The following is a 26,561-nucleotide window of genomic DNA, read 5'->3' as shown; positions in this document are numbered from 1 at the left end:
AATAGTACAAGGAAACATAAAGCCAAATAAGGTTCCTTTGCAATTAGAGCAATGAAAAACTCGCAAAACAATGGGCAAGTTATATTAGAGTGGGTAAGACACTTGTGTAAGATTAAAAAAAGAAAAACTGCAAAAAATGAGAAAATGGTTAAAATTTCTCAATTTTTCGGTCATTTTTCCTTAGGAAAAAATGATTTATACCAACAAAAAGTTAGTCAATCGGTATCTGACAATTCCTTAAGTAACAAGCTTCTATTCAAATCCCACCTAAAGCAGTAAAACAAAAAAAAACAGGTAAAAAATCACTAAATTTCGTCTAAAAATCAGCAAAACTGATCAAAAACCTCAAAATTAGCAATAAAAATCAAATTAACTACTTGAAACCTTCAATTCCTATCAAAACACACCTAAAACTAATACAATATCATAATCAAACCTCATAACCATCAAAAGTTGCAAAAAAACTGCTTTTAAAAGCCGCACGTGAACAAAAAAATTTTCGCTCGCTTAGAAAAAAGTTTTTCACACATCAATTTCTCGCTCTCTCAAAAACAGCGGTATGAACAAAAACCACTCTCTTTTCGCTCCGCTCTTAACTTTTGTTCAGCCCCAAAATCACTCCAAATTTTTTCACGCGTTTCATTTCCCGCTTCAAAAATCACTCCAATAAAATTGATTAAAAAAAGGACTTCTCCAGTACTCCTCTTCGAGTCGTAAAAAAGACAGCGCCCCAATACAATTCAAATTCTTTGAATTGTAAAAAACCAAGAGAAGGCCAATAATAGCTCCAGCTATCGCTGCGGCTATTAAAAACATTACCAAACATCTCCAATTTATGCCAAACAAAAGGAGCTAGTTCAGTTTGAAAGCTATTCGAAACACAGTTTGGCCAGTTTTACAGTTATCAGCACGCCCAAAGCGCATTTCTTATTTGAAAAATTGCATAAGTTGTATTTGAACTGTTTGCAAATTTAAAAATGGCGTTGATTTTCTGCTAACAACTAGCTATTTCAAACGCACTCCTAAGGTCACAGAAATTAGATCACCATTAGTCGTCTTCATATCGGAAAAAATTGAAGAGCACTTTTATAATAGCTCAATGCTCAGCTGTCATTTTCGCAGTTAATTAAGCCATCAGCGAAACTATGTGCAATATTTATAATAGCATAGCCCGATACGTACTTCATTTCCATCTCCGCATATTTGAGCCATGTGGTGACTGTGCGATGGTCCATATCCAGGCCCCTCTCATACACACTCCTTGCTCTTTGTATCTCCCCCATGGACTCTTCCCACTTGGCATATTTGAGATAGTTGATAATGTTACTTCTATTCTTCCTGATGTTATCCTCACACTCTTTCCTTTTCCTCAACTGATAAGACTTCAGCTCCTCTGGATCTTGGATCTTCTGTTTAGGAGGCGGTGGCAACACTTCAAGTTCACGTTCCTTCGCTTCTCTCATCAACTGTTCAGCGGTTATTTGCTGCTCTGCCGGCATTTTATTCTTCACAGCTGCACTTTTGGGCGCCCGCTTGCCACCTGCCATTACTGGCTCCGCTGATATTTGGTGGCTCATGCTGCAGACAATTTGTTATTTGGACAGATAAAAACAACAGATCTGAAACGGTCGTGACAGGTTAAATACAAAACTACTAATGATCACATCAAGACATAGGTTGATGAAATTTATTTAATGCGAAATAAATCATAAAAAGCAAACCAGCAACAACAATTTCCTAAATCTATTCAGCACCTTTCACAGATTGCATCAAAATCTAGACAAATTTAGGACAATTTGCACTAGTAGGAATCCTTCTAGCACTTCTCTCTCCATCAATTTCAGAGCCATTGTCCTGTCTTAGTTTTTTCAAATCTGCTTTCATAACGGCACGCGAGTCAACTTTTCCAGACATTGACAAATTACTCAAGAATTTCTTTTTTTGTTTCCGAGTAACCCCATCGTACTTTGATGCCAACGCATTGACGAATGCACAACTACTTGCATTAGCTCTCGATTTCTCCATACTTTTAATACTGACTGCTTTTATACCGTGGCTCATTTTGTACACTCCATAATAATCATCTACAGTATGATTTTGTACAGCCTTCTGGTTTGGAACTTCTGCAGTTGAACCCTGGTTTCGTTGAATTTTAATGTCACTATTTTCTTCAGTGCCGAATATGCGAAAAGGCTTTTTAGTGATCGATTTTTTCTTCCGTTTCTCAATTGTTGACGATGTCGGTTGAAAAGATGTGTCTTTTAGAATGGGTACCTCATCTGGCATTGACTCCGAATCAGACCCAGAATTGATGACATCACCTTGGTTACTGTAATCGCTAGTCGGCATTTCAAGGTTCTGAAGCACGAAATCAAGCTTAGGCTACAATGAATACTGGAAATTACTTAGACGATCAGCATTTATATTCTCAGCTTGCCTAAATTCTCAAAGTTAATCTGTAGTATCAAAGGACCAAAGCAAACGGAAAACACATAAGGGGATTAAGTTACCATTGATATTTTTCAATTCGATGAAAACAAAACGAGCTAAAAAAGCTGAAAAAGTTCGTTTTCACAATACTGCAATCCACGTTTCAGTATTCTATGCAATAATTAAAGCGAATTCTGACGACATAGTTAATCATTGGGCGATTTTACTTAAGAATCTTTAAGGCAACTTGCTCAGAACGTTCTGTAGCCATTCTTCGTCTCGCCAAACTTTTTTTAATCTTTCGTTCATCGATATATTCAATACACGCATTGTCAATCATGTACAACAATTGGTTTTCGAAATCAGAGAGTCAATGAGCTGAAGAATAGTTTAAAATGGAAGGTAACATGTAGGAAAATATTGAATGAGCAAACCTATCGAAAAGGTCGATAAAAGTTTTAGCAAGTTTCTTAAAAAGCCTTTTGTGTAATAGTCGGTTTTGATTTTTATTCCACAGTTCATCCGGTCCCTTAACTTTAAACAGACATTGAGAAACTTGTCGTCAATTTGATTCACTTATCTTCAATTGATATTGTTCTTTTCCAAGGAATTACCTTGTAGTAAAAACACTTCAAAAACACTACAAAAATTTCAGTAAATTTATTAGAACTATAACGATTTTCAGCTTTTTGTTAATGATCGAATACAAAATGGAATCGAAAAAAAAATATTCTCGACAAAAATCATAATTCAGAAGTCAAGAATTAGAATTCAACTAATTGACGAAAATACAGACTTAAATACCTGGTTGATTTGATTAGAAGTGGTTTCGCCGTCGTCAAAGAAGCAAATGGGCCTAAAAATAAAAGAGTACGAGATATCGAATAAAAATTGTCCTATTTTCGAACACTAGTATTGGGTAATTCTGAATTTTTTTTAAGAAAACGCAATAATAGCAAAATGATCAAACATTCGCTTCGTAAGGAAGCACTTACTACACAAGAAATGAGGGCAAAGCTGAAACTTAATTCGATATTTGAAAATGAGCTGCCTCAATTTAATAAAACACGACTGAACTTCTAAATCTTTCTACATGAGAAATTTCTAAAATGAGAAAATCATCAGACGAATTTAAAAAAAAAACTAAAAAATACCGTGAAAAAATTGAGAATAAAGCAACAAATATAACAAAAAAAAATCAAAATTCGAGAGAATTTGTGAAAAAGTAAAAGTTGTAAACATAGATTGGTTCACGATACAGGGAGAAATGTCTTTTGATACTCATTGATCTCCAGAGGCAGTGAACTTTGGTAGAGAGCAATAGCAATTTTGGCTGTAAAAATTTCAATAATTTTTGTCGAAAACTTAATGTCATGCTCTCTTGATAATTATAAAGAAGCCCCAAAAAATCTTTTATACAATCTATTCCAAGGCTTGAGAAATTGTTTCCAACATGCAGCCCTACTATACACTAAAAATTATGTTAAGTATTTCGTAAGTATAGCCAAAATATAGGCATTTCTTAAGTATAGAATTTCGTTATGTATAGCTAAAAAATGCAGCCTTACACCGAATTTATCCAATTGCATGATTGGTGATCACCGATTCTTTGTTTGCATGCAAATAAGAATAAAGGGAAAAAAAGTAGCCTTTCAACAGGATAATGGGTAGAGCAAAATGTTGCACAGAGTGCGAAACAAAGTTAACAGCGCCGAAACCCGTTTGACGAAAATTAAAAACATGCTGCACATCCTTTGAGCTACAATAATACACAGAAACTACAGTCCTGACTTTCTGGCTGATTTGAAAATTTGAGTAGTTTCTGTTTTGCAAAAAAAGCATATAAACTGCAACATTTTGGCAGAGAAAACCCAATAAAAAATGCCTCAAAATTTTGAGCTTTGTTGATGTCCACATCATCGGATAGTGGAAAATAGTCGAAATATGAGCGGCCTAAAAAAGAACAAACCAAAGGCTACAAAAGAAGCATCAAAAGAGTAACGTTAAGGGACATAAAGAGAAAAATAAAAATTTGAACGAGGGTTCAAACTTGGCGTCAAACTTTCAAACACATCCGTAGTTTACATTCACCACAAACTGCATATAAAAATGGATATTAATCCAATAATATCCTATTTTGGGGCAAAGTGAGGAAATGATAAGAATCTGGGAGCATACCCAAAAGATTCGCCAATATTTTAAAACAAATATACACTAAAAAAGTGCTAAACTACGGCACGTGATATCTGACCCTCATTTGGTTGCAAGACAACATTCAAAAACAGCACATCCGGGAAGTTTAAATACTCGTATGTTTTTTAACAAATGCCAGTATAATTTCGGAAGAAGTATCAACATTCACGAGAAGACGTCACAATCGACACCTTCATTTTTCATTATTACCATAGTTCAAAAAGATAATGGTATATTCCACAACCGAGAACGAACGAAAATAGAAAACAAGTCCGGAAAAAGTTAAATATTTTGAATTTTGTTGAGAGGAAATTTTGTATAAGTAAATCTCAACATGAAATCCAGGTATCCAAGACGCCTTCTCTCGCTAGAAAGCTTGTAAGACCTGTCATTACCGATAAGACATTTCAGCCAAAAAAACTAAGTAAAGCGAAAAACTTTTTTTTAAAACTTGCAGTCTTACCAATGCAAATGGCGTCAAAATGATCAGAATTATGAGAGCCTCAGAAACTGATTCCCAAGGTTGTAAATTGCAATCCATTAACTTCAAATTTTTTTTTTTTGAAAAAAGTGCAGTAAATTAGAAGACAATTAGAAACTGCAAACAATGGCCAGAAAATAGAATATATATAAAATTTCACAAAAAAATTACTCTCATTTCCAGAGTAGCTAATGAGGCCTCAAAGCGTAACTGTACAAGGGAGGCATGACTAAGCGCACGATACATTGATTTGAAAAAATCGATGTTGAAGCAAATCTTGAAAAAAGAAGACGTTCTGACAAAATCAAAATTTTATTTGGAATTGAGAAACTACACATACCCAGCAGATTACCGGATCATAGCCACTGTTGATTCCCAAAACTCCCATTCGCTTTGAAAGAAAATGAAAAAGAAACAAAAATTGATTTTTGTACAATAACAAATTGTAAAATAAAATTTTGTCATTTCGTAGCAGAGCAAATTTCTGTTCCCTTTTCAGCGGATATAGAGGACCTTATAAAAACCTATAAGCATTAAAGATGGCAACTAGGACATATAAGAACAGTTAAATTAGCCGGCATTTAAAATTGGGCTTTATGGGGTGATCCCGTTTCTGTTTCTGGTTTTTTTGAGTCCCTTCATTTTAGATTGCTTTTCTAAGCAACTGATGCTTCAGACAGTTCGAGCAGAATGAGCGAAGAATGGAACTCGCATAGATAAGTCATAAATTAGAGATGATTAAGTAATTTAGGAGACATTTCGAAAGTGGAAAAAAATGGTCAAAAAATAAAAAACATGTACAATCTCACAAATTTTTGCTCTTATTTCCAGAGTAGCAAATTCTATTTGGAAACGAGAGAAAAAAACACGCTCCGCAGATTACCGGAAAATAGTCAACATAGATTCTCATATCCCCGATTTGGATTGAAAGAACAAAAAAATGTAAAAGGTTGATTTTTGTACAAAAAATTTTAGAAGTGCAAAACTTTTTGAATTCATTTTGAAGTTACAAATGGTATTGATTAAAAAGACGAGGACACAGGGGCTAGAATCAATTCTAAAAGTCATGATATATGGTAAAACTTATAAAAGCATTTCCATGTTTTCCGAGCATCTAAAATCGGGCATCATTGTTTCTATTTTGTTTTTCGGTATTGAATCTGTGCATTTTAAATTATTTTGCTGAGCAACTGCTATCTAAAAACACTTTTAGCAGAACGGGAGAAGAAGGAAATTGGAGCAATCAAAAACACTTCATGGAAAATTTTGCACAGGATGAACTAAGGTAAAGTGAAACAAATATTTATTAGAACAAGTAACAAATAGGCCCACTATAAAAAGCTTTTGAAAACAAACCGAACTAAAAAAAACTAGAAAACATTAATGCATTCTTTATAGAAGGGCACATAAAGCCATCGAAAAATTCTTTTGAGCCAACAAGAGTATTGGAACGCTAGCAATCCATTTGATAAGTCATAATACGATCAGAAATTTTCGAGGTTTAAAAAAAACGAAAACTGCATAATAAGCTAAAAATTTAAAAATCTCTGGTCAAATTTCTCAGAAAAAGTATTATACACCAACAAAATTGTAATCAATTGGTATCTAAGCACACCTTAGGTATTAAGCGTTAAAGCAAAACGATCCCACTTAAAGCAAAACGATAGGCGACTAACATTCGACTAAAAAACAGCAAAATAGATGAAAAACCTCCAAAATAGCATAACTCATATTAATTACTAGAAACATTCCAGCCACTACCAAAGGCAGCCTAAAATAAAACAATATCATATTAAAACTACTCAAACAAAAAATTGAACATGTGCACAAAAAATTTTGCTCGCTTACAAATTTTTTTTCACGCCTCAATTTTTCGCTTTCTGGAAAACAGCGGTATGAAAAAAAAACACTCTTTCCGCTTCACTCTTCAAATTTGTTCAGCACAGAACCCACTCCAAATTTTTTTTTCCTGCCTTCAAAATTCACTTTAAAAAGTCACTTATCCAACACTCCTCTTCGAGTCGTAAAAGGACGCTCCACCAATACATCTCTTGGAGTCGGGGCGTTATAATAGTCAGCTGAGAAGATGAGGGCGACTATTAAACAACATAACCGACAGAGTGCCGGAAAATAGCCGCCATTGACTCCCATAACCAGGATTGGGATTGAAAGAAGGGAAAAACTAATGAATAAAATAATTTTTGTACACAAAAAACTATTTTAAGTGCGAACTATTTTGTTGTCATTTTGGAGCTGGAGCACTCCTGTTTCAAAGTGAGACGACACAGGGCTAGTATCAATACCAATAAGCATTAGAGATGGTAACTAAGAAGTTGAGTAACGGGCATCTAATATTTGGCTTTATGGGTTTATCCAGTTTCTATTTCTGATTTTGTTTTTGATACCAACTCACTTTGAATTTCTGAGTAACTGCTCTCAAAAGACACTTTTAGCAGAATGACAGAAGAGTGAAACTAGCCTAGAGAAAAAATCACGCAAAATGTTGAACAAGCTGTTAAATAAGGTAAAGCGAAAGCAATTTAGTACGACGAAGTAGAGAAAAAAAACAGCAGGACAAGTCCTGGCGTACAATTCAAAGAATTTCCAATGACTAAAAAAAAGTAGACCTAGAACGGATTATGAGTGGAGCAGGAAAATCATTTCTAAAAAACATTTCAAAAAAACCAAAAAAAAAGAAAATTAGTGTGAAATTATCGCAAGTGAACATAAAATCACTAGCAAGAAAGAGAAACTAGGCCAACAAAAACTAGGCCTAGGATGAACAAAAACTAGGCCTAGGATGAACTAAAACTAGGCCTAGGATGAACTATGAATGGCACAAAAAATAAAAACATAGCTGGCAGATTGCCAGAAAATAGCCGCAATAGATTCGTAGATCGGCAGTCTAAAAAAAACAGTAAAAAAAGACAGACCAAAAAAATTCGTCTTTTCATTGAAGGCTGATCTGTTATATTTTGATTAAAAATCTGTATAAGTTATTGCTGCCTCTATTAGCTGATCTCAAATAACCTTCATTTAGAGTGACACACACCCATTTGACCTTATCTCTTTGAATTAAAGTAAATAAAAAGTCAATTTCAAAGTGAGGAAGTCATTTTTGAGAGTGAGGTAAGTCAAGCGTGACCAAAAATTTAATCACGCGCATGAAAAAAACTCGCTTCACTAAGAGCGAAAAATGGCGTCACACATGCAATTCATTTAAAATTGCATGAACGAATGAACAAAAAGTGGCTGTGACGTCATACGGTCGTAACAAAAATCATGACGACGAAATAAAAAAACATAGCAGGACAAGTCCTGACGTACAATTCAAAGAATTTTCATTGACTAAACAGAAAAATTAGACCTGGAATGGACTATGAGTGAATTGAGAAAACCATTTAAAAAAAATCAGAACAAAAAAATAAGAAAAAACAGAAAATCAATGTCAAAATGCCGCATGTGAACAAAAAACCACTAGCGAGAAATGAAAATTTAATTCAAACAAAAAAACTAGGCCTAGAAAGAGCTGTGAATGGATTGGGAAAACCATTTAAAAAAAACTCCGATCCAAAAAATCGAAAAAACAGTAAAAATCAGAGTGAAATTGCCGCATGTGAACAAAAAACCACTACCGAGAAACCGAATTTTTGTTCAAACACCGTTTTCTCACTCTACTTTAAAATTAGAGCGAAAAAAAATTCACGCCGCCAAAACCACTCGCTTTATCGCTCCATTTCCTGTTTCGGCGTGACCAAAATCACTACTCCAATTTGACTTCAAAAATCATGAAAATGTGTGAACAGATCTTAAAAAAAAGACAGCGCCCCAATACAATTCAAATTCTTTGAATTGTAAAAAACCAAGAGAAGGCCAATAATAGCCCCAGTTATCGCTGTGCGGCTATTAAAAAAACAATAAAAATCAAAGCGAAATTGCCGCATGTGAACAAAAAAACCACTACCGAGAAAGCGAATTATTGTTAAAACACCGTTTTCTCACTCTGTTTTAAACTCAGAGTGAAAAAATTCCATGAAAAAACCACTCGCTTTTTCGCTCCACTTCCTGTTTCATGACTCCAATTTGACTTCAAAAATCATGAAATTTGAATAGATCTTAAAAATGACAGCACCCCAATACAATTCAAAGTCTTTGAATTGTACTAAAAAATTAGAAGCGCTATAATAGCCGGCTCAGAAGCCGAGGCGGTTATTAATGAAATGATTCAAATAACTATGTTATTTATTAAAAAAAACCGTATTTACAGAAAATCTTTTCAGTAAAGTTCACAGCCTTCAAACCATTATAATTGCTTCACAGATTATTTCCGAAAAAGGTATATATTGCACGAATTACAAGGTCATTTTATGGCATTAAATTCATGTTGATTGCAAAGAAAACTTTTCATTGATCACTTAACAATTCCATCAATTGCCACTCCAATTTTTTTCTGTAGAGCTACAGTTGACTTTTTGTACTGATGGGACAAGCCTTCCATGTGTTTGGACATTCGCATCTCAATCTGTGCTTCAGAGATAATCCCACCAGCTGTTTTGCTACGTTGTTCTTCAGTTGCCGATCCTCCGTCAATTATATCGTGTCCTCTGTTGCCCTCCGAGACAATCGTCGCCTTCTGTCTCAATTCTGTGAGGTCAGAATTGCTTCGAGTTGTTGCAGAAGGTCCTCTTGGAGGCTATGTAAAAAGTTAAAAGATTTAATAATCAGGTTACAAATAAATCCCAATTTCGCTCAATAGGATATTCACAATTCTCTTTCAAAGTCAAATGAGTAGCTCTACGGAAATATAATTTTCAGCTTTTGTATATTCGATAGATGACGTACATTTTTTTCCAAAATTTCCAGTAAAGTCCAGTAAAGTTTTAGTCGGCGACAGCATTCAAATATTCAAATGTTTACCATAGAGAACTGAAAAAAAGATCAATGGCATAACAAACAATGTTACGCAAATAGGTGAAACAAACTTACCCTCAGATATGTTCTGGATACCTTTGCGGCTTCGGTACCCTCGGCTGTCGCGTTCACTACAATTGGGGTCGGAACCGAATAGACGAATTCAGTGTAACAGGCAACTAAAATTTAAGTCCTCTCGTCACAAAGCAAAATTTACTCCAAAACCAAAAAAATACTTTCGAACTACATGCTGTCTCTTCTGATCCGATTCATATTTTACCATCGTACCTTTTCTCCGAAATTTTTATCCCAAAGCCCTTTCCCAAATCCTCCGAATGTATTTTTGCATGCTAAACACTAAATTCCACCCAAACCGTACAAATCCCTTATTTTAGATGTTAATTGAACCAATAATATATAGGGATTTAAAATATTTAAACTTTCAAATAATAAAGAACGTCAACTATGTCAAAATCAGAGTAGCAAAAAATCTACAAATTGAAGGCGGTGAGGGATGATAGTAGAATAAACACAATTGAGAAAGCTTGTATGATACTACAAGGCCAAGAAAGAGTAATAGGGGTAAAATACCATTTTGGTTTAGTTGAGGGAAAACAGATTTTAAATTTAGATAAAAAACCTAACCGACTTACGTCGGAAAAATGCTCTCAAACGACTAGTGAGAGCTGTAATCAATTATAGCCTGCTTCAGAAGGGGAGGGGTGTAGCCTGAATGGGAATAAGAAATTCACTAGGTGCTTCAAATATCCTAAATGCCACTATTAAGATTTAAGAAGAAAAATGAAACCAATTTCGGCTCACTTATCATTTGACTTTTAGTATTAAATTGTCGCCAACTGAGTTCAGCTGCATGAAATTTTGAATGAGAGAAAACTTAAGATCACTCAAAAAGTTGAGGGCGCAAAAATCACTTCAAAAGTCAAAAAACGGTGAAGCGAGAACTTTTCATAGAAACATAGCCGGTACAATACCGGAAACGAAAGAAGGGTCGTACATTGTAATTTCTAACCTAACCTTACGGAACTGAGAACATTAAAACAAAAACATATGAACCGTCAGAATGGTAGAAACATCAGTACAAACGAAAAGTAGCCCAATAGAACACAAAGTATTTCAACTTTTTCAGTTCAGTGGTGTGGTTAGGAGGCGGAGGGGTTGAGGGTAGGTGGGGGGGGGGGGTGGGGGTTAGATAAGTAGGGGTGACTTGAACAGGATAAAAAAAATCTCAAAATGACCTTTTCACCTTGAATATTACCAGCAGGTCCTAATAACTATACGTTAGAAACTAAGCTAAGGTTAAAGTCCAAGGTTTGAAAACAGGATTCAACAATTAAAAACAGAGGTTAATGTTCGAAACCAAAGAAGTCAAAAAACGAGCCATGAACAAACTTGCTCTAGCTTAGTTAAAAACAGCCGGTAGAATACGGGAACGACTGAGTCGTGCAATATAAACTCTTATCTAACCCTACCTATTTAAGAAATAAAGAAAACAAAAAGCTGTGTATAGCGTGAAAAAAACAATTATTAGTGAGAAATAAGGGTAGGTAGTAGGGGGGTGGCTGTGGTGTAGGGTAGATGTGTGTAGGGGGCTAGTTTATAAAAAAGCTGTAGAATACCATTTCTCCTCGTCGAGTCGTAAAAAGACGCACACGTTCATAATAATTTCTCTTCGATAAAAAAGACAATTAATTCCCAACGAACAGAAAAATTCAAGTCACGCACAAACAATTTGTGAAAAACTACAAGGATAAAAAAATTCGTTTTGAAAAGAGCCGGAAAAAAACCGCAACAACCGTTTGAAAATTTTTCATTTGTATATACAAATCCAATATCAAATAAAGTATTCATATTATCCTGTAATCAAAACAGAACCAAATTTAAAAACAAACGACTAACGTAAAAGCTGAATCCAAAAATAGCCTCAAAATTGTGTAAAACAGCCTGACTCATCCAAACTTATGAATTTAAGGCAACTGTAGACAGTCTAGTTAAAGGGAGGTTTTATTTTCAGAAAAAAATGACAAACATACCCGGCAGATTGCCGAAAAATAGCCGCCGTTGATTCCAATAAGCATGATTGGGATTGAAAGAATAGAAGATATTGAAAAAATAAAAGATTTTTGAACAAAAACATTTTTTAAGTCCGATTTATTTTGATGGCATTTCGCAGTTGAACATAACGTACTTCTGTTTCTTAGAGAGAGGCTACAGGGGCTACTATCAATACCAATAAGCATTACAGATGGTAACTAAGACTTATAGGAACGACGTTCAAATAGCGGGCATCTAAAATTGGGCTTTATGGGTTTGTCCCGTTTCTACTTCTGACTTCAATTTTTATACTGACTCTGTTCATTTTGAATTGCTTTGCTGAGCAACTGATGTTCAAAATCACTTTTAGCAGAATGAGAGAAGAGAGAAACTAGCTTAGAGAAGTCAAAAAGATATCACGCAAAATGTTGAAAAAGCGGCAAAATGAGGTAAAGCGAAACATTTTTTTTATTCGACGAAGTAAAAAAACATAGCAGGACAAGTCCTGACGTAAAATTCAAAGAATTTTCATTGACTAAACAGAAAAACTAGACCTAGAATGGGTTATGAGTGAATTGAGAAAATCATTTCAAAAAAATCAGATCAAAAAATAAAAAAACAAAAAAGTCATGTCAAAATGCCGCATGTGAACAAAAAAACCACTAGCGAGAAATGAAAATTTAATTCAAACAAAAATCTAGGCCTAGAATGAGCTGTGAACGGATTGGGAAAACCATTTAGAAAAAAATCCGATCCAAAAAATCGAAAAAACAGTAAAAATCAGAGTGAAATTGCCGCATGTGAACAAAAAACCACTACCGAGAAACCGAATTTTTGTTCAAACACCATTTTCGCACTCTACTTTAAAATTAGAGCGAAAAAATTCACGCCGCAAAACCACTCGCTTTTTCGCTCCATTCCCTCCATCTCCTGAGGGGGAGGGGGGTCACGAAATGGAATGGGTAGGGGTCTATACCGGCAGGTGGAGAGTGGACAGGGGGTCTGGTGGGGGATAAAAGCGTCAGACCTTAAAAGCGTCAGGCCAAGCAAATATCAAGAAAGTTTCAACTGTTGGCAAGGAGCAACAGTGGGTAAAGGGTAGCCCAGGCATATCGTGACAAAGGAAAAATAACTCAAGGGTCTTTTTCGAAACACCGACAACACTGGCGTCCGTGAAGCAAGCTGATTAGCTTGATTCTCTGACGTCTGGCTGCGCTGCAGCACCACCAACTCCGCACATTCAATATTAACTGAAGGCGGAACACCGCACAGTTTTTTTCTGGTGACCCCCCCCCCCCCACCTTAACCAAGCTCGAACACGCAACCTCAAGGCAAAAGCAATGACAAAGACCACGAACCAACCTAAAAGACCAAGACCCCCACCGGACAACAACGACCCCCAACACAGTCAACATTTCAACAACACAAAACACAAACACCACACATTCAATATTAACTGAAGGCAAAAGACCGCACAGAGAAGACAGTTAATTCATTTTAGATTCTCCTCCTTCGAATAACATGCAGCTACGGCAACCTGTTCCGTGCAATCAAATGCACAAAGCCAATAGCTTAGTTCTTGTACTGATCAATTCAAAGCCAATGGTTCAACTCTAGCCATTTATTTGTTGGCTTCGGCATATTTTAGGCCTTATTCCCCGTTTGCGTAATCATTACGAGCCAATGCCCCTACCAATAGATCTTCATTAATATAACGCCAATCTGTGTAACTTTGAGACAAAGGCCTTATAAAGTTTAATACCAATTATAATGTTTTATTATCGTATAATTTGCAATAATCTATCGTTTAGTAGTTTACACCAATTAGTATAATCGGAGAAAATGGACCAAATGCTCCACTTTATTTGATAAGGGCGCTGGCTCGTAATGTTCCCTTTTAACCACGCTACCTTCAGCCATCGAAGCTCATCGAATATTAAGAAAGCCTCCGAAGATTTTTGCTCACCTGCACTTTTAGGTCTCGGAACCCTCTCGCCAGCACGCGAGCTTTCGTTTTTTGAGCGACTAGTCGTGAATCCCTTCTTCAGACTTCCTTGCTGCTTTTTAGGAGGAACATGAGAACTGTTATTCGAGCGGCAGTTTAAATCTGTTGTCTCGTCCAAAAACCCTGAGTCGTACGCATGTCCTGCTGCAATTTCGCTCCGATTCTAAATAATAATAAGATTTCTCAATGAACATTAACTGCGCTGATGACTTCTCAAGCAAGGATTTCTGAAATCTCCAGATTCCGCTTTGAAGTTGGCGTGAATCATTAAGCTACGGACAATGCCTATAAAGCAAAATAGATACTTGATATTTTTTTTGAGATTAAATTTAGTGTTTCTACCAAAGAAAGCCAGCTGCTTTTGTTCATTCAAAGGCCCAACGATATCTTTTGCTTAAAAAATAAGCTATATTTGAAAGACTTTTAGAAAGTCAAACGCTCGTTGATGACAATTAAGTTTACTAACAAACAATTACGCTCCAAAACTTTGAAGTTTTTTCTTTGAGCAAAAAGTGATTTCACGTGATTTAACCGAACTGATTTTAAAAATTAAAACATAACCGACTAACGTCGGGCGAATGACACGACCGGTTGGCTTCAGCAGTAGCCAGCTGGTGCTTAGGGATGCTAGCATTAGGGACAGGGTGGGGGTGTAAGCGTGGGGGGGTGTTTCAGGAGGGCTGGACCAGAAGTGAACGGGCAGTGTTCGGGGAGGAGGGAGAGGGGAGGGGTATTGCGTGGGTGGGGAGGGTGAGGGAATGGTCAAACTTTAAGATTAAGACCACCCCTTCACACAATAAAACTATCTCCTCAAAACAGTTTTGGTGAATCGCTTACTTAGAGACTACTAAGGCGTAACACATGACGTTACGGCCAAGCATTCATCTTTTCATTTACCTGCTGCTGTTAAATTTTGAATTTCGATGTTCAAAAACAGATATCAATGTTCCAAAACAGAAGTCTATAGTCGAAAAGGAAGACTCCAAATGAATTTCTCAACTAATGAACTTCTGCCAAAAGAAAATCTGAAGAACAGCAAAACTGTTCTTCAACTCGTAAAACGACAAAAACGTTTAAAATAAATGCGTCGAATTTCGTTCGAGAGCAACTAATCATGACAAACATACTGTAATGGGGGCTATAAATTCGTGGCGGTCTATAATGGGAAAGAATCGAATTGGCTTGCAAAAAATACCATTTGCGGACTTAGCCCCCTTCGCATTGTCTGGAGCCAGAACCAGAAACATATCAATTTTTGTACATAAAATTTTCTCTCATACCTATTTTCACAGTTTCTCAGTAATACATCCACCATTATAAAGTAATGATTGTCAGAAAAGCAATAGTGTCTGTCTCAATAGAATTTGAAATTCGACTTTTCTTAATGACTTATTTTCAGAAACCTCGTTTAACTGCTATCTATTAACATAGCTGGCAGATTGCCAGAAAATAGCCGCAAAAGTTTCGTAGATCTGCAGTCTAAAAAAACAGTAAAAAAGACAGACTAAAAAATAGTCTTTTCATTGAAGGCTAAGAATGTCATATTTTGATTAAGAATCTGTTTAAGTTATTGCTGCCTCTACTAGCTGCTCTCAAATAACCTTCATTTAGAGTGACGCACATTCACTTGGCCTCATGCCGTTGAATTAAAGTAAATAAAAGTCAATTTCAAATAGAGGAAGTAATTTTTGAGTGAGGTAAGTCACGTGTGACCAAAAATTTACGCGAATGTGCAAAAAAACTTGCTCCAACAAGAGCAAAAATTGACGTCACACACTTCAGTTGAAATTGCATGAACGAATGATCAAAAAGCAGATTTGAAGTGGTTGTTACGTCATATGATAGTAACAAAAATCTTGACGACGAATTAAAAAAAACAACGAGAAGGCCAATAATAGCCCCAGCTATCGCTGTGAGGCTATTAATAACCAAAATTAGAAGTAGGTATAGTAACATCGCTGCTTTTGTTGAACTAACGGAAACAGACCGAATGAAACATGAAAATATAGCAAAAAGGCTAGCATGATCTGTGCATGGCATAGAATGTTCCCACATTTGTATATGAAAGCATAACAAATATCAAGTCAATATATTGAAAATGATACTTCAGAAACGTTCCTTTTAGCAAAAAACATTGTTTTTATCAAGCTGCTGCAAAAAAGCTGAAATTATTTAGTTTGAAAGAGAACAGGAACAACAATTGAATTTTCAGAGGAACCAAAAAACCTGAGTAACATTTATATACGAAATAATTTGAACTTAATTTATGATATTATCAAATCGAAAGAATTTTCCAAAATGTGTTGTAACTAAATACGAAACCTATAAAATTTCAATCCTGCATTTTAAAGAATTTTGACTGAGCTTCATCAGTTTTTATCTAAAATTCAAATTGATGACTTCTGATTTTAGGTGTTTCATACTATCTAATTTTCTCAACAAGAAACTATTGGTCAAAAACATTGGTAACTGTGCTATTGGTAACTTGCTATGGAGGTTACAAAAGTTCTAATAAAAAAGATGTTTTCATGTTTTATCTAGACAATCGAATGCGAACCAACAAAAACCACTACGGAAATAGCAGCTCAACGTCACATTCGTTCAATGAAACCATTCTCATTTCAAGCTATTCCCAGCCGTAACACTTTGTTCCAGAAATGCAAAACACTGAAAACAGAAACACATTTTAAAATAAAATTGTCACAATTAATTCGATTTTGTGCCTTACATTATAAACGGAACAGAATTTTCTCAATTTTTCTTAGTTAATTCTTGTAAGATCCCACTAAACGTTGTTTTGATAAAAGGAAAGAATTAAACAACATCTAGAGGTCAAAATCATTTTAGGCAGTTGTATACACAAGCGGCAAAAACAGTTAAACGAATCAATCTAGTTGAGAAATTTATTATCACGGTAGTACAAGTCCTCGAATAAAATTCAAGCAAAGAAAATCAACAGAATATGCAACTCTGACTATCTAGTTGATTTGATGACTACAGACGTGTTCTGCTAACGATAAAGCGGAAGGGGTTACAAAACTTGAAAAACGTGTTGTTTAAAAAGCAGGTAATCTCCATGAGCATAAGTGGGACTGGAGGCACTAATAGTGCCTCTTCCATGCAATTGTTTTAACCATTAATGATAATCAGGCAGTCCGAAAAAAAGGACTGAATAGATCTAGAATTAGATAACGTTGACAGTTTTTTCAAAACAATTATTTTTCCAGTCAAAATATCACAAATCATAAAAAGTGATTCAAACAGTTGAAGCAAAACACTAATGGAATTCACTTTTTGCTTTTAGTAACAGTCGTGAAGACCTCTAATACTGAAAAGTGGATACCACTAAAAGCACCAGTCGAAGCACATCAACTCATTAAAAAACTCGCGGAAATCTGATTTCTCTCTTTTCTAGTTATTTTTGTGACCTGTGCTGCCTCAGCGTGATTACCCGTTCTGCCACCTGATTTGCCTCCTCAAATTTGACTTTTAATTGACCTCAAAATCACCAAAATTTAAGAAGAGTTCTTTAAAAAAAAGACTGCACCCAAAAACAGTCTAAATTTTATGAAACCGGAACTCAATAATAGCTGACTGAGTACGTAAAGTTCATACTAAAAACCCATATTAGTTGTCGTTGTTGTTTTATTGAATGACACAAATATAAAAAAAATACATTAGCGGCACAAAAGGTGAACAAAATTTTAATGGCAAAATGTATCTGCTTTCTTTTTTAAATTACAGTTTGGTTCAAAAAAGTACAAATGCAGAAATGAGTCATTGTTGATTAGTGTTCAGTCAATTATGCATGTATACAAAGTGCAAGCTAATGCAAACAAAGTGCAAGCTATCACTTGAAAATAAAATTTCACTCAGCTTTTTAAGTTCGGTATGAAAATCTTCAAAAAAATTTTACTAATTAACCATTAATAGACAGATCTCAAATGATTTTACCCCTGTTTATCACATTTTCATAAAGGATTTAAGGCAAGCCTAATTGTTTCATGGTGTTGTTTTAGGCCCTCTGATGTTTCTCATATAGAATAATGACCAACATATTGTTTGCAAGCATGGAAGTCACTCTTTGGATATCACATAAACGTGCTTCCGTTGGATGGAAATTCGAAAATAAAGAAACTGAAAAGCATAAACTAGTAGAGTTTCACACATGTTTCAATCCGTCATACGTCGAAAATGTATAATGGGTTGAACCTAGATGCATACGTACAATATCCCAAGATAATTATCTGATTTTACCATCATCACTTTACTCTCTAAATTGAAGAAGATAGTTTGACAAAAGGGGGTCCAATGTACCATCAGGCTTTTGTTCTATGTAAACATTAAACAAAATCTTTAAAAAACTATCTAAACATTGCTTCGGGATATGGGGCAATAACGCAGAAAGTATGTTACATGAAAAAAAAAATCAAATCACACCTACTTTTTTAAAAAAAAAACAACTTAATTTTGAACATCTATCGGTTTCACAAAACACGCAGACTCAAAGACGAACTGTTGCAAAAACGAAAAACGAGAAAAGTGAGAGAGAGGAAATTGAACAGAAAAATCTGAACAAAAATTTACATCTTTTTTTGTTCTCCTGGAACTGAAAAAATGGAATTTCAGGAGCACTGATCAAAAATGAAATTGAAAACATTCTTTAAAGTCGATATGACATTGAATCAATGAGATGATTTAATTATCAGACTGAACACGTAATTTTTGTTCATCCGCCCTTGAAAGAACCTGGGACATAGAAAAATTCCAAAATCTTTCTTGCTAAGATATCCAGCTTGCAGAGCTTAAAATGTTGGATTGAAGTAAACATAATAGTGATAAAGCAGACTTATACCTGCTGTAAAGGCTGGAACCGGTTAAAACAAAGTCAAATTTCCAACGTATTTGCCAAATGAACCCAGAAAAATTTATCAAGTGAAAATGGTAAAAAGAAAGGGTATTCAATTGTTTACTTAAAACGAAAAGATGTTTCTTCGTAAAATCCCTATTTAAATTTTATACAAATTCAAAATGCCTTATTTTGATATGCATATTCTTGAAACAATTCAACAGAAGTTCACGACAGCGTACACGTTTTCTATTGAGCATAAATACATAGCAGGAAAAAGAAAAATTAGGAAAAGATAGAATTTTTTAATTCAAAATTTTCCTTCATGCATAGTTCTTTTCAAAAATGTTTATCTACCGCCTTATACTTTCTCAGATGTATCTTTTACCTTTTTTTTACCTATTTTTTTTCTAACTATTTGAACCATTTACAGAACTAATTATTACAACCTAATAGCTAGAAAAAATGTTTTTCGAATAACTGAGGAGCGTGCCAAGATGCAAATTGCAGAGTGCTAACCACTTTCTCGCCGGAAAATTGCGCCCGTTATTGTAAAGTTTCTTCATCAATAAGAGCGTGATCTAGTCTGGAGATGAAAAACATAGCTAATGGGAGCAACAAAAAGCCTCAGAAAGCCTATTTTGAGTGAAGAATGTCTAGCGCCATCCGATCGGCTAATCAAAGATCAAGATATCCCGAAAGGGGATCCACACTTTACTAAAATCGTCGGCAATTCCTAAATATTTCCAAATTTACGTCTGATGATCAATTCAAAGTGCTACATGCAAATGTTCCCTCTTTGGCGAAACACTTAGCTGATCTTGATGCTTTGATACTTTACATGAAAATAGAACCACATGTCATTTGTATAACCGGGATGTGCCTACACACTACTGATGAACACAAAGAATTTTTAAGTCCACGGCTATAAAAGTGGCACTAACAAACCTAATTTACGTCTGATGATCAATTCAAAGTGCTACATGCAAATGTTCCCTCTTTGGCGAAACACTTAGCTGATCTTGATGCTTTGATACTTTACATGAAAATAGAACCACATGTCATTTGTATAACCGGGATCTGCCTACACACTACTGATGAACACAAAGAATTTTTAAGTCCACGGCTATAAAAGTGGCACTAACAAACCTAGGAAAAATAAAGGAGGTGGAGTTATGATTCAAATACAAGAATTCAAATACAAGTTTTAAATGAAATGACAAATAGTTCATTCGAAGGATTCTCTTTTTCTAGCATTTTTAAATGGGAAAATTTGATAGCGTTATTTACAACGCCCCTCGCACCAATAAACCCGAATTTCTAGAAGAGTTTGACGAACTATTCGAGAAAAGGCTCGGGAAAAGCTCTCCACTGTTAAATGCGGCAACATCAAAAGAAAAGTTTTACGAAAGTGTCCTACGAATGAAAAATATGAGATTTAAGTTTAAACGGTTTTTCTCAAATAATTAAAGCGCCACCACACGATACAGAAGTATAACATTCAATGATAATTTGAAGGCTTGCAGTTCTGATCATTTCCCAGTAGAAAAATCATTTTCGGATCATTTCATAGTATAAAAACTATGTTTCACAAAAAAGAACGCGGAATCAAAATCCGCGGAGTATTTGGATTGTAAGATTCTGAAAAAACCAAAATTATAGAGAGTTATCTAGATGAGTCAAATTCGCGCATTAATTTTAATGAAGTATAAGGAGTTGGAATGTAATGATGCTTTCAATACGCTTAATAAGGTTCTTCTTCAAATAAGTGATAAGAATGCACCGATTAAAAATTCGAGTTCTCGGAAAAAATCAACCGAAGTAATTTGACATCTCCTTTAAAATCTTAGATGTAAAAGCCATAATGCTAATTGAAAATGGAAAAAGGAAACATGCCGACAACCTTGAACGGTTGAAACTTCTCAGAGATAAATTTGAAACTGCAGTAGCACGTGCCAAAAAAGGATTTAACATTGAAAAAGTTAAGAACTGTTTAGGCAAAACAAGAAAATCGTATCAGCTTCCGAATGAACTTAACGGCAAAGAAAAGTCAACAACAACTATGGCATATTAGAATCGTTCGAGAACGAGGGCCCTCCAGCTATTCTTGATGCTCTTAATAATAATAATTTTCTTAGCATAGGTATGGAAATACAAAAAAAATACTAATCCTGAACTAGTGATAGAACAATCTATCTACCTCTGTCCAACTAATGAAACAGATATTATTGAAACAATATCTTTTTTTCAAAAATTAGCATTCAACTGGCTATGATTTTCTTAGTAACTTTTGTAAAAGAAACTGCTCAAATTACTGCAGCAAACTCGCCATTATAATCAAGAAATCGTTCTATGAGCTAATTTTCCCTCACGAACTAAGAAGGGGCAAAGTAACACCTCTGTATAAAAATGGGTCTAAAACACTAGAAAATAAAAACAAACCGATTTTTTTGTTAACTATGTGGAAAAAAGTATTTGAAAAAAATAATACTCAATTGCATTTATTACTTTGGAAAATTTTTGCTATTGAAAACAGAATATGGATTCAGAAAAATAAAACATTACAACAATGATGCCGTTGCAGAGCTGACAGAAAGAAGTCGTTCGATCAAAATTCTCAAGTTGTCGCTTTTTTCTCACGCCTACGTAAAGCTTTTGATAACATCAAACATACCGAACTAAAAGAAAAACTATTAAGATGCAGAATAAGAGGAAAATGTCAAGGTTGGTTAGTGATTTCTTTCAAATAGATTTGTGTTGAAATAAATGAAACAAAGTCAAATTCGAACAATTTGCACTGCATTTTTCCACAGGGCGCAATTCTTGCTCGTTTATTGTTCGAAAGTAAGATTGTTGAAAAATGCATTTTAACGGTATATGTGTTAAATAACTAAGAACAATTGAAAATCGTGTTCAAATCAATTAACAAACTTCATAGCGAAAGCTATCTGAAAAAACTTTGGCGATCGAAAAGAAATTTTCTGCAACAAGGCAATCGGAAACAATATTTAGCTAAAAACAATTGAAGGTAGAAATATAACGTCACCAGATAATTTCCAGAAGCACCGTACGCTTTAATAGGTTATCAAAATATGGAAATCTACCAAGAAATATTCTTGAACTCAATGCACAAATGGTAACCTACTAAGCTTACTCCTTAAAGGCCAACTTTAGGTCAATGAGGAGCCAGTTAACCTCATCTATGAGAATAATTGAACTCATCGAAAAAGTTGAAAAAAAGTTCTTCGGCTGGTTGGATTAGGAAGTGTTATTATGGCAAATTAAAATTCGTTTCCAAGAAGATTAATAAGATTTCAATGCTGCATGGAAAAATCGCTGTCCCTACTACGTAGGACTCCGGACTTCAAAAACAGCATCAACATTCCGTTTTCCACCAGCTTCACTTAGAAAACTTATTTCAATTTTCTATCCTCATGCGTTCGAGTTATATATAACTATTTAGAAGTTGTCTTGGGTGGTGCTTTGAAGACCTGCGTATTGCGTTAGCCATCCTCTCCTCTTGCGTGCACTTATATTTAATTTTTTGGATTGTATTTTAATTTTCTCATCTATTTATAAATTAAATTGGACAAATGTTTGGTTCTAAGGAACCCAAGCTGACAACACAAAATAGAAGTAATTGATTCCATGGGTTCAATTGAATTCAAACAAGATCAAACGTTAAATACAGTTTAGCATTCTTTGCGTCTAGTAAGTCGAAGGGCTATAAGGATACTTGATGCCTTCCGAGCGATACCGGTTTATCGCATTTTAGGACAAAAATTCAATATGGTTAGATGAAAAATTGGTCAAGCAAGAAATTACATAAAAAAGATCACAGGACTAACATAGTTGCTTGAGAGCACTTAATATCGGTAAAACCGGTGCACTGAACAGAATAAATTAGACTATCAATTACCAGATTGTTAAAATACTATTCACCCCAAAAATAGATTTGAATTACTAACCCCACCAAATTATAGATTATCAAGAGGTTGTTGCATAAAAATTTCTTATACTTCACCAATGAATAATTCATCTCACTCACCTATTCATTTGCCACAAAGGACAAAAACATAACCGACTAACGTCGGGCGAACTGCTCTCAAACAACTGACGGGCGGTTGCCCTCTTTAGTAGCTAGGCACGGTTTAGTGAGGCTAGCTTTAGCTTAATTGAAGGAGCGTAAGTGAGCGCAGCGGGGGGGGGGGGTGCACCGGGGGGCTGGTGGGGTCGCAACAGTGGGGGGGGGGGGGGTCAATCCCCAAGAACCGCCCTTCGCACCATAAGTATGTCTCCAAAACAGATTCTGTGAATCGCATACTTGAAGACTAGTGAGCTGAAAGGCTCTAAGAGCATTTAATGCCCGCTGGGCGCTACCTGTTTATCCCGTTTTTGAGGACGAAAAGTCAAAAGCGTCAGATGAAAAATTGGTCAAGCGAAAAATCGCAAAAAAGACCGATAGGACTAATATAATTGCTACAAACTTCGTATGAGAGCAATTAATTAAACGTGAAGAAAATTTCCAATTTTAAAACATTGACCAAAAGCATTTGACGAAAAATGTTCATACACAGTTGAACGCGAGGAGCTACGCGAGGAGTATTTTATCATTGGTACATACCCATTTAAGCGGAGTTTTTTGACTTGTAAGAGGTGTTTTACGACTGCTCCCATCCTTCTCTTCATCTGATTGCATTTGATCTCTAAACACAATTTAGTCGTACACCCTCCTTGTAACTACTTTTCATAACTTTTACCACTAGCGTACCAAAATAGCCGCAATAAAATATACACTCCATGAGACCAATCAATACGGATAAGAATATCCAATTTTACGGCGGTCAACTAAATTTCAATCGCACAATTCAATCACAAGAGTAGCTAGCTCAATATGGAAGTGTTAATCTGCCATGTAATGATTAAAAATAAATCGTCACAGAACGTACACGTATGCTGTGGGTTTTTATAATACTTGTTAAACACATTTAATTTGATTACCAAGTAAAATAAAAACTAGCTCAATTATTTTTCGACACTAGCTGAATAGTTAATTTTAAATCAATTGGTTCAGCAATTTTTCCTCGATTTTAATGGGCTATGTTTAACAGTTTCCTGCCCAAGCTTGCCAAAAAATTTGGCAACAGTTTCTGTTTCCTGAGAGACCTGTACACATTTGGACTCTAGCCTCATCGGTTGAAGAGAACTACTCAAATTTATAGGCCCTACACACAGCTATAGCTGTACAAAGTGTTTATGCTTTTTTCAATCAGAAAAATAATAGACGAACATATGCACTCAGAAAATATGTTTTCTCAGTGCATGTTCATCTATATTTTTCTGATTGAAAAAAAAAGCACGAACACGTTTACAGCTATAGCTGTGTGTAGAGCCTATAAATTTAAGCAATTCTCTTCAACCGATGAGGCTAGAGTCCAAATCCGTAAAGGTCTCTCAGGAAACTGTAAAAATGTTGTCGTCAATTTTTTTCGGTAAATCAGGCCAGGAAACTCAGAAGACAAAGATAAGAAACCATTTTAACCTTCTTGGAGGAACCAATGATGTTTTGGTTGTATATCGCAAGTTCGTGTAAGCCATACTGCGCTTACTTCTGGTTTCTTGACTCACACTGTCATCGTAATATACATCTCCATCTGTAGTGAAGTTGAATTCAGTATTTGGATTGCCAGGAGTTGGAAGAGACTTATTTCCATTCAGAAAAGAGTTAATCTCGTCGAAAGAGTGCTTCGGAACAGGCTGTGTGAACTTGTTCGGATTGTACACCTGTTACAGAGCAAAATTGATAAATTCTAGTCAGAGCACAGATAGCATCAATTCAACAAATTTTTCCATTAGAACTTTTATGATAAAAATGCAACTTATTGCATCCAAGCGCGTTAGTGAACAAACAATCACAAACTGTTGTGCGATTATAAAGATCGGTTTCCCTACCCTTATTGTAAGGTGCGAAAAACCTTCCGAGTTTACTGTAAGCGTAGATTTGGACAAAAAAAATAATTCTGATAGACAAAAATTCTTTAATGAAGCAGAACCATGTCATTCGTTTATCCTAATTCAAATGATTTCAGCTCATAAATTGTGCATGAAATTTTGCATGGACAGAAACCAAGAAGATGTCTCAATACACTCCCATTGCCCTGTGACTTTGGAATTAAAGTGTTGGCTTTTAAAAATCAGATTTTTTGCAATAAATCGGATTAAAATTTGATTGCAGGCACTCAAAAGACAACAGCATAGCACACCACTCACAGCAATGTCATAGACTTAACTCACCGTTGGGGATACACTGCTCCACTCTAGAACAATACTTTTCATCAAAAAAGGCAAATTAACTTGGCAAGTTCGATCTCAAGTTGTGAACTTGTTAATTTCTCGCTGTCGTTACAAAACTTTCCTTTTACTCAAAGCTAGCTCAGCAAGCTCCATCCACTTGCATTCAGATGCAAAAATTTGATTACGAAAATAATACTCTAACAATGGTGTCATATGTACATTGTCAAATTTATTTTCATTTTCTCGATTTATATCACAAATTTACCTCATTTCTGTAGCTGTGAAATGCATTTCTTGTTTGCGATGCTGATTTGGGTCTGCTAATAGTCCCGTTTCCGACTGAACTGTTGGGCCTGGTTCCATTGTTGCTATCAGATATACTCACCATCCTCAACATACGATGGTCACTTACACTGGAGGTACTCGAACTCGCCTCGGTAATGCCTCTTTGCATGTTCATATAAGAATCCAACTTACATAGTCTATTCGACAACGCATTGTCCGTCTCCACATTTCTTGACGAAGTTCTATCAAAATTAACAAAAGTTGCTTCCCTCCGAAGTTTCAAATGGTCGTCAGGTCGTTCCACGAAACGAGTCTGAACTGAGCTGAATGTTACGGCTCTATTTGGAGACGTTCTGTCCTTCCTTGAACCCAGGCCACTTTTCACAGTCTTTCCAGTAACCCTTATAGGTTCCGATTGTGGGTTGAACTTGACCCGAAGTTCCTCCAAAGCGTCCGTGTCTGAGTTGAAGACCCGAGACACAAGTGAGTAAAGTTGCTGATAATCTGTTCGCACTTTGACCAGCTCAACTTCCAGCTGTTCTCGACTGAGGCAGGTGACGTCATCAACTGTCACAACGTCAACTTCTGTCGGTGCTTCGGAAACTTTTCCGCTGTCAGGCCTGGCCATGGATAAGAATTAATTTTGTATTTACATATTTAACATATGTACAAAAATCTGAAAGCAATTGAGGGTCTGGCACATATTTTCTTTTCCTTTGCAAACAATTTCTTGCGGTTCGTGATTTAAGATCATTGACCGTTCATTAGTTCACTTTTGAAGATCACAGAGCAATTTAGGCAAAGATTGTGTTCTCAACGTTAACAAAATTGAATCCTGTTTTCTATATCCAATTTCAATCCGAAAAACCTTTAAAACTTAATTTATTTGAGCCTCGCTTGAAGTTCATCACTATACAACAGTTTATCTGTATACTGACGGTAAAAGAGAATCACGAGGGCGCGAAGTACTAACTCTTCATTTTTTGCTGACTATCATTATTTTATTACAAGCCTCTTTTTAATGATAATACAAGGCTGTTCACGTATTCAGCCTAAACTAA

General features: G+C 35.4%; 2 protein-coding genes across 3 annotated transcripts in view; both read right to left on the bottom strand.

The window, feature by feature from the left end:
* Positions 1-1,640, bottom strand: part of LOC142334669 (crooked neck-like protein 1) — a 35,585-nt gene extending 33,945 nt beyond the window's left edge. The window contains exon 1 of the mRNA XM_075382885.1: positions 1,183-1,640. Within this exon, the coding sequence (XP_075239000.1) occupies positions 1,183-1,577 (395 nt within the window). The 5' untranslated portion in view covers positions 1,578-1,640. The remainder of the gene's footprint in view (positions 1-1,182) is intronic.
* A 1,594-nt stretch (positions 1,641-3,234) lies between these two features.
* Positions 3,235-26,308, bottom strand: LOC142334668 (uncharacterized). Of its 2 annotated transcripts, XM_075382883.1 has the most exons (7): positions 25,481-26,308; positions 24,464-24,705; positions 23,546-23,627; positions 14,034-14,235; positions 10,091-10,194; positions 9,525-9,797; positions 3,235-3,286 (listed from the first exon to the last, which is right to left on the bottom strand). In XM_075382883.1, the coding sequence occupies exons 1-7, from the start codon at positions 26,126-26,128 to the stop codon at positions 3,269-3,271; spliced, it is 1,569 nt and encodes a 522-aa protein (XP_075238998.1). In that variant the 5' UTR covers positions 26,129-26,308; the 3' UTR covers positions 3,235-3,268. The 2 variants fall into 2 exon arrangements, with proteins under 2 accessions (XP_075238998.1, XP_075238999.1); XM_075382884.1 differs by lacking the exon at positions 3,235-3,286 and having other exon boundaries at positions 9,363-9,797.
* Between the last annotated feature and the right edge of the window lie 253 nt (positions 26,309-26,561).

This window comes from Convolutriloba macropyga, chromosome 2 (assembly GCF_964194025.1).
Source record: "Convolutriloba macropyga chromosome 2, txConMacr16.3, whole genome shotgun sequence".
NCBI classification, from domain to species: Eukaryota; Metazoa; Xenacoelomorpha; order Acoela; family Convolutidae; genus Convolutriloba; species Convolutriloba macropyga.
The sequence above is the reverse complement of the archived record's forward strand: the minus strand, read 5'-3'. Positions and strand labels throughout refer to the sequence as shown.

Bases quoted from the DNA above. Each gene is read 5' to 3' on its own strand.
- LOC142334668 (XM_075382883.1), bottom strand. From the start codon at position 26,128: ATGGCCAGGCCTGACAGCGGAAAAGTTTCCGAAGCACCGACAGAAGTT. The intron at 23,628-24,463 runs GTTAAAATGGTT...AATTGTGTTTAG, and splicing joins TCATTGGTTCCTCCAAGAAG to AGATCAAATGCAATCAGATG. The intron at 10,195-14,033 runs GTGAGCAAAAAT...CTTAAATTTTAG, and splicing joins TCCGAGACCTAAAAGTGCAG to TTGCCTGTTACACTGAATTC.